This window comes from Fundulus heteroclitus, chromosome 23, assembly GCF_011125445.2.
Source record: "Fundulus heteroclitus isolate FHET01 chromosome 23, MU-UCD_Fhet_4.1, whole genome shotgun sequence".
NCBI classification, from domain to species: Eukaryota; Metazoa; Chordata; class Actinopteri; order Cyprinodontiformes; family Fundulidae; genus Fundulus; species Fundulus heteroclitus.
In genome coordinates, this window is record NC_046383.1 from 39,204,413 (window position 1) to 39,212,987 (window position 8,575).

Genomic DNA, 8,575 nt, shown 5'->3' on the forward strand with positions numbered 1-8,575 from the left:
TCGGGTATAGTTTGTCCCATAGACATAATATAAGAGTAGACGCGTCATAGACCCTTTTCACAGTGACGTCATGCAACTTCCGTTCTGCGGTGAAGCAGGGTATCTTTATTTCCGCTTTCTCCGCGAGCAGTGTTTTTACATAGGGAATTCACACAGTCCCTCACCAATCTACCCAAATTTCGTTTGGGAGACGTGCACAGACTGGCACAAAAGCTTTCGGCCACACCAGCCTCCAAACTCGACAAAGATGACAAGTTCTTTGTGGAACAATACCTTTTCGATTATGAAGGTAAGAGCTTTGTCTTCTTAGCTCTGTTGTTAGCATAGATGCTAGGATAATGGTAGCTATGCTACCAACAGGACTTTTGTCATTTATTAGTTTTCTATTTCTCCATTATATTGCTACGCTAGCTTTATTGCTATATCAGCTATTCTGTTTCACAGCTTTTAGTCAATGAGTCACACCAGGGATATAGTTGATGTATAATGTTGAGCCTTTTCTTACTTTGTTTTGGAACAGTGTCAATGCTGTTGGCCACTTGGTCACAGCTCTATGAATAAAAATGAGGAGCCTCATTCCCTCCCGTTTTTTTTTTTTTGTGTAGTATTTTACTGAGGTTGCAGACTTTGCAGTATCCCACAAAATTCCTCGGTGGGTTCAGTGTGTTTCTCAGTCTTGTCAGTAGATCTGGAGCCTCAATTAATAAAATAATTCTGCCCATTCCTGTTAAAACTGTGATAGCTTAGGACATCAAAGACTGAGAAAGACGCTGTCAATAATGTTGAATGCACACTGCATGCACACTAATAATCAGTTCATTATAGTATTTATGGATTATGCTGCTGTCGGGGCAAACCCCTTGTGTCCTATACTGTTATTTTTCAGGAACTGACCAAAAAAACATGGATTTTAAAAAACTTCAGACATCACACTTCATATATTTTAGTTATTTATTACATAGATACTTCATAGCAGCTCTGTCCATTTTACCTTTTACCTGTCCTGTTTATCCTGCTGCCTTGCTCCGGTTCCCCTCTGCCTTACAGAAGAGCCTGCTGCCGAGCTCTGGTGGGTTCTCCCCTGAACTGTCAATTCTCTGCCGAGCTGTGGACCCTGCTGCCTGATCCTGGTTCCAAGAAGTCTCTCTCTGGGCCATCAGCTCCTGCCAACACCATCACCCTGTTCCCGTGCAGTTCTACCTCACTGGTTACATCACCCTCCATCCCATCAAACCTTCAATAAAGACTTTCATTTTAAGTCCCGTGTGTGTGGTTCTGGTTTCATCCATAGACAAATTAGACTTAGACAACTTTATTTGTCATTATGTATGCACAGAGTGCGTACAGAACGAAATTCCGTTTGCATACAGCTTGAGAATTACAGTAAATTACAGGATAAAGTGCAGCAGTGATTTAACAGTAAACAATTGAAATGTAAACAATGCAGGAGAAAGAGACAGTGTGCGATCACAGTGTACAGGTGAGTATTTTTAAAAAACCATTTGTATGTGCAGAAATTAATTAATTTCTCAGATTAATTTCCTTTCATTAACAAATTGATTTTGACAGCTCTAATAAAATTTTACGTGGTGAGCCACTGAAATTATCTTGGGAATAGCTAAATTAACTTATAACTCAATTATCTTTAAGAAAGAAAGATGGAGTTTAATTTGTTAAAGACCACTTGCAGAAACGTAGGTCTCCTCGGAAGAGAAGTGCTGACTGCAGGCGTAAATGCTGCTGCGAAGGATTTTAAAATTTGGCCCCTCGTCTCTTCTTATTGCCGTCACCCAACGGGCTCCAGTCTCAGCATCAGCCGGGAAGTCATGAACACTGAGATATGGAAAGTTTTTTTTGTTGTTCGAACACTGTGGGACACTGCAGTAGCGGTTTCTCTGTGATTGAGCCATGCTTGGTGGATATGATGCTGCTGAGAGATGGACACAAGGGGAGAAAAAAATAGATTAATTATAATACTTTTTAAAACCTTTATTTAACAAGATAAACTCCCATTGAGATTAAGATCTCTTTTTTAAAGGTTGATCTGACTAAGAGGTCAGCAGCACATGTCATTACTAATACAGTATAATAACAACAATTTCAGGCTTCTACTTAAAATATACAGTATTTTGCACAAAAACTAAAAAAAAGTGCATTAATATAAGTGCAAATAATATTATGAAGAAAATTCATTATAATACACAAACACAAGTACTGTCCAATAGACCCACGGTAATTTTTTTTAGGAATGAACAAAAAGATTCAAATGGAATAAGATCTTTTTAATTCAGTGACTGCAAATATATATATAACACGTCACCATAATCAAGTAAAGGGAACAATGTAGCAGATAAATGTCTCTTTTTTCACTCAGTGAACAAGATTTATTTCTATAATAGCAAAGCTACAGTAATCATTTTATAACATCTACATCAGATTAATGACAGGTGAAGTAAGCTAACAAGCTGCTCCATGTTAGCTTTGATCTTCATGTTACTGTCCCGATCAAAGCATCTATATAACAGCAATGATCGCTACCAATACTAAGGAAAATAAAGATAGTCAATAAGACACGTTTAATATTGTGCTCTCAGTCTTACCTAATGAAATCACGCTGATTACTGATAGGTAAAAGTTTGGTAAGGTAAGCTAACAAGCTGCTCCATGTTAGCTTTGATTTTCATGTTACTGTCCCAATCAAAGCATCTATATAACAGCAATGATCGCTACAAATACTAAGGAAAATAAAGATAGTCAATGCGACACATTGTGGTCTCAGTCTTACCTTATGAAATCGCGCTGATTATCAGTGAAACAGCTCTTCACCTCCCGAATTTTCTATGTAAAAGCATGTAGCCGGAAGTAAAGATACCCTGCTCCGCTTCAAAACGGAAGTTGAGTGACGTCATGTGAAAAGGGTCTATTGGGCGGGTTCTGCCTATGCTGCGATGCGTCAGAGCGTCCGCCATCTTAAATGTGGCAAATCGGCAGTTACTCAGTCACTTAAACAGTATCAGAGGGACTTTAATCTCTGAATATACTTTGTATTCGTAGTATTTCTTTTTTGTAATATTACAAGTTTATTTTCGTATCCCTTTAGCTTCATTCTCCTGAATTTATTCTCCTAAAGAATAAAAATAATTAAAATAATCTAACCTGGCCCTATTACTCCAGGAGTGAAATAATTCTGCAAACTGTGATTATTCTGGAAATGTTCCCCCTTAATTCTCATAATATGATGTTTTTATCATAACATTATCACTTTTGTGTTTGTTAATTTATTTTTACTTTAGGACTTTTTTTTCCTCATATTATTAATTTTACCTCTTTAATACTCACCCAAAAAGTCTGTTCCTAAAGGTTCACATGTGACACGGGTTTATGAAATAATGAAGACCACAATGTTTAGATTTAACACATTTATCCTATTATTCATAACACATAAACACACACACATACATACACATATATATATATATATATATATATATATATATATATATATATATATATATATATATATATATATATATATATATATATATATATATATGCGTGTGTGTGTGTATTTATTGCAGCACAGGAGTGAGGCATCTTTTCTGATTCACGTTCACAATAACAGAACTCGACTTTTTTCTGCCACATACAAAATGGCGGTGACGTTGACGTGCGAACCTGCGCCCTATGACGCGTCTACGTATATGATGTCTATGGTTTGTCCCCCTGGCTTAAACTAAGCAGATGATGTGAAGCAGTAGCTAGCTAAGCTAACTCATACCAACCTTTAACTTTTCTCTCGACACTCCGCGGTTTTAGCGCAGCGGCTTTTATTTTTCTGTCCTAAGGTAGGTGTCCTGAACGTGACAACAGCGAGGGACATGTTGGTCTGCTGAGACTGACGCTAAGCAGCTTCCAGCTAGCCTGTAGCTAGCCTGTTAGCCTATGCTAACTGCTAGTTAGCTGCAGCTGACCGCTTCTTTAGCTAACGGCTAGCAGGAAAGCTAACGGCTAGCAGGGAAGCTAACGGCTAGCAGGGAAGCTAACGGCTAGCAGGGAAGCTAACGGGCTCGCACTTGTTTTGAAAGGATGCTGGTAGCCTCGGTGCCGATAGCCCAGCTTTTAATTAAATATCAGCTCTGTGTCCCATTTGATGAACCTACGGTAAACAACAGGGATATATTCATTCATTACACACAGGCTGATATATTTCAAGTGTTTATTTGTTTAGATTTTGATGATTATAATGGACAGCTAATGAAAACCCCAAATTCAGTGTTTCAGAAAATTAGAATATTATTTAAGATCAATACAAAAAAAAGGATTTCCAGAAATGTTGGTCAACGGAAAAGTATGAGCATGAAAAGTCTGAGTCTGTGCAGCACTCAATGCGTAGACGGGGCTCCTTTTCCCCTGATTACTGCAGCAATGCGGCGTGGCATGGAGTCCATCAGTCTGTGGCACTGCTCTGGTGTTATGAGAGCCCAGCTTGCTCTGATAGTGGCCTGCAGCTCTTCTGCATTGTTAGGTCTGGTGTATCGCATCTTCCTCTTCACAATAGCCCATAGATTTCCTCTGGGGTTAAGGTCAGACAAAGCTTGCCAATTAAGAACAGGGACACCATGGTCCTTAAGCCAGCCACTGGTAGCTTTGGCACTGTGTGCAGGTGCCAAGTCCTGTTGGAAAATGAAATCATTTTTCCCTGTTGCTGAGTTGGTCAGCAACAGGGAGCATGAAGTGCTCCAAAACTTCCTGGTAGACGGCTATGTTGACCTATGACCTCAGAAAAGCCAGTGGACCAACACCATCAGATGACATGGTACCTCAAACCATCACTGACTGTGGAGACGTTACACTGGACCTTAGCTATGTGGATTCTGGGGCTCTCCTCTCTTCTACTCTGGAAGTTGATTTCCAAAGGAAATTTAAAATGTACTTTCATCAGATTACATAACTTTGGACCACTGAGCAACTCTCCAGTCCTTTTTGTCTTTAGCCCAGATGAGACGCTTCTGATGTCTCTTGTTTGAGAGGCTTGACAGCTGAAAGCATGTCCTGCATACGGCTGACCATGGTGGTTCTGGAAGCACTAAGTCCAGCTGTATTCCACTCTTTGTGAATCTCCCCCACATTTATGAATGGAGTTTGTTTCACAATCCTCTCCAGGGTGCGGTCATCCCTTTTACACTTTTTTTTTCTACCACATCTATTCCTTCCCATTCGCCTCTATTAATATGCTTGGACACAAAGCTCTGTGAACAGCCAGCCTCTTTAGCAATGACCTTTTGTGTCTTGCCCTCCATGTTTACGGTGACGGTGGTCATCTTTTGGACAACTCTCATGTCAGCAGTCTTCCCCATGACTGTGTCGCCTACAGAACTAGACTGAGACCATTTAAAGGCCTATGCAGGTGTTTTTAGTTAATTTGCTGATTCGAGCGTGACAACAGGTGTCTTCAATATTGGGCCTTTTCAGTAATATTTACATTTTCTGAGCTACTTGTCAGTTATAATCATCAAAATGAAAACAAATAAACGCTTGAGATAGATCAGTCTGTGTGTAACGAATGAATATAATATGCAAGTTTGACTTTTTGAATGGAATTATTGAAAAAAAAAAATCTACTTTTTCTTGATATTCTAATTATAAGACCAGACCCTGTATTTCAGTGTCTCTGAGAGCCGCAGCCCTGCATTCCAAACAGGAAGACGAGTACTTCAACATGAGCTCAGATGATGGTGAGTGAGACACACACACACACACACACACACACACACACACACACACACACACACACACACACACACACACACACACACACACACACACACACAGAGTGTACATTAGGCTGGGTTAGAGAGAGCTCAGTGTGTGAACTGCTTGATGGCTGCAGGTGAGCTGGAGAACCAGGCGGAGCTGGAGGAGAAGACCAGGCTCATCAACCAGGTTCTGGAGCTTCAGCACACCCTGGAGGGTGAGGCCCAAACACACGCTGACCTCTATCACCACCCCTCACTCCTAGCATAGAGGCAGAGCACAAACCAGGCCCACCAACGCCTCGGTGTGGCTCAGTGCTGAGGTCCAGGTGCCCAAACGGTCCTGGAGAACCTGACAGTTTGGGCCAGGTACTGTAGAGCAGGTGTTTCTGGTTGGTCGTTTTTTTTCCCCCCTCCATCTTGGCTTTCCTGAACCAGCGGGTCACCAGGGAAGAACCCAGGAGGAGGAGTGAGAGGCGTCTCACTCCTACATGGAGCGCTAAGCCTTGGCCCGGTTCTGAGCCGACCTGTCAGAACCACCTGGGTTCATTATGTCAGTAGCTGCTGACACCCTGGCTTTCGCTCCCCCTCACGGCGTTATCCATGTGTGTGTTTCAGACCTGTCTGCCCGGGTGGATGCGGTGAAAGAGGAGAACCTGAAGCTGAAGTCAGAGAACCAGGTTCTGGGCCAGTACATCGAGAACCTCATGTCTGCCTCCAGTGTCTTCCAGACAACCGAAAGCAGAAGTAAACGAAAGTGATGCCTGGACAGGAACCTCCACACATCGCTTCCCACCAGAACCTGGAAGGATTGGATCGACTGGGTTCACAGAACCTTTAATGACACTGAGACCCAAAGCAAGGGCTGGATGTAAACGTTGGTGCTTGTTATCTTCATGTGACCACCAGAGGGCAGTGTTGCTGTATTCAAACAGGTTCCTTTAGGTTTACTAGATGTCAGTTTAGCATTTTCCCCTTAGGTTGTGTTGGACTGACCCAATCCAGCCCGGTACTCTGATGTCAGACAGTGACTGTAAAATGTCAGCGTTTTCCATTTCAAAAAGAATTTTGATCCGATTGTACTGTTCTGCCAGGTTCTGTGGAATCAGACCCAGCATAGCACCTGGCGGATTAAAACAGGTGTTTTACCTCGGACCACCACTCAGCTAAGTGAGCTGAGGGGGTAGCGGCTCCTGCGGGATGTTTCATCGTTCATGTACTCCATCTGTGAGCAACGTTTCCACACACTTCCTGTCAGGCTCAACAGGGGCACAGATGCCAGATGGCCAATGAACTCCTTCCATGAAGAGAATAGCAGCAAAGCTGAATATACAGCATCTTTGGCAAAATACTGTGTCAGAATATTGTAAAGAGGAAAGTTTTTTTTTTACCATAATACGAGGCACTTTAATTTATTCATTTACTTTTTTTTAAGTAAGTTTGACGTTCCACAAGTGAAGTCTGTTCTTTGTTCCTTGTGTAAAAGCACAAGGAGCAAACATTTAGTTGTATTCTCATTGTTTACAACAGCAGGGCCGCCATCTTGTTTTACAAGCATGTTTCACAGCTTGATTCATGTCACAGCTTGACATGAATCTAAAGTTGCACTTTGGATTCATGTCAACTCTCAGACAAATTGCTTAAAAGAAAAGCAAGTTTTTACAAGAATTCCTTTTTGTAAAACTAAATAAAAGGGGCAAAGAAGTCAATCTGATTTGGTAAAATAAAATAGATCTTATTTTTAAGCCATATTGCCCAGCTCTGTTGTTTTATCAGATCTGAGTTGTTCTCCGTGTCGGTCTGGTTCCACAGTCCCAGTCTAGGCGTTTTTGTTCCATCACCCTCAGGATCTTCTCAGTAGTTCGAGCGACCGTGTTGCGGTGTCCGCCCTCAGCAGTGATGGCCGGTGATGTGAGGCCTGCTACGTCCAGAGTCAGTCAGCTTTTCTGCCTTTGCCATCACGAGGCCCTGGCAGCGAGAGAGAACTGGACCAAAAATGACAGGGGATCCAAATGTTTGTGCCCATTTTGGCTTTCACAGGTTGTGGGCTGATGCAACAGCCTGTTTAGTTAGATCGTTGTTTTCAATAAGAGTTGTTTTCTCTAGCTCCCATTTTTCCTTTTAGCTTTGTGAAGCTCTGCTTAGAACCTTCTAAGGATCCAATAGCGCTAAATGCTAATTGTTGCAACGTTTTCTAACCAGTCTCAAGCTTTTGATCGAAACATAAAAGTTTTTGGGGACAGAGGATTTCTTCAGACAATATCAGGAAGCCAGAGAAATGTGGGATTTGGACCCTCTGCCCACTGATGACATCTCCAAGTTTCTCCTGACACCCAGCAGAAACAACTCTCCTACCTTGGGTCCGGTGTCTCCGCTGACTTCCTCCGTGCCTGCAGGGTTCCTGTTACCCGGGGCAACTGTCGGTGTTCACGAAGCAGCCTCCTGTCCTCTGGATCAGGAGAGGGCGATCTGGGACGGGGGAAATCCCCTTTGTCTTGACATTTCGGGGTCAGTATTAGTGCCATGGTTGCAGACACGGAGTTTAGACAGTAGTGTGGTTGCATTGTTCACTGATGGCTGAAGGGCCTCAGGAACGCATGAAGCTGCACAGCATCCATTGTTTGGGTGTTGGAGTCGCTGTTTGGCTGCTGCTCCTAGTGAGCGGCGTTAGACCGTCATGTGTCCCTTAAATGTCATCAATCCTGTTGCTTTTCTGTATTGTATAAAGTTTATTTGTCTGAATGAATAAAGTTCTGATCGCTGTTTCTGGTGAACGTTTGTAAGGCTGTTTTTTGCGGACTCAGCAGGTCACCCAGGGATGC

At 42.3% G+C, this 8,575-nt stretch overlaps 1 protein-coding gene across 2 annotated transcripts; it reads left to right on the plus strand.

Annotated features, from left to right (window-relative positions):
• Nucleotides 1–3,709: 3,709 nt before the first annotated feature.
• Nucleotides 3,710–8,527, plus strand: LOC105937290 (short coiled-coil protein B-like). Of its 2 annotated transcripts, none has more exons than XM_012878533.3 (4): nucleotides 3,710–3,845; nucleotides 5,667–5,735; nucleotides 5,891–5,971; nucleotides 6,372–8,527. In XM_012878533.3, exons 2-4 carry the CDS (start codon nucleotides 5,720–5,722, stop codon nucleotides 6,512–6,514), a joined length of 240 nt encoding a protein of 79 aa, XP_012733987.1. In that variant the 5' UTR covers nucleotides 3,710–3,845; nucleotides 5,667–5,719; the 3' UTR covers nucleotides 6,515–8,527. The 2 variants fall into 2 exon arrangements, with proteins under 2 accessions (XP_012733987.1, XP_012733994.1); XM_012878540.3 differs by having other exon boundaries at nucleotides 3,716–3,845; nucleotides 5,653–5,735.
• Nucleotides 8,528–8,575: the final 48 nt, after the last annotated feature.

Coding starts and splice junctions, on each gene's coding strand:
- LOC105937290 (XM_012878533.3), top strand. Junction 5,972..6,371: donor GCTTCAGCACACCCTGGAGG/GTGAGGCCCAAA, acceptor TGTGTGTTTCAG/ACCTGTCTGCCCGGGTGGAT.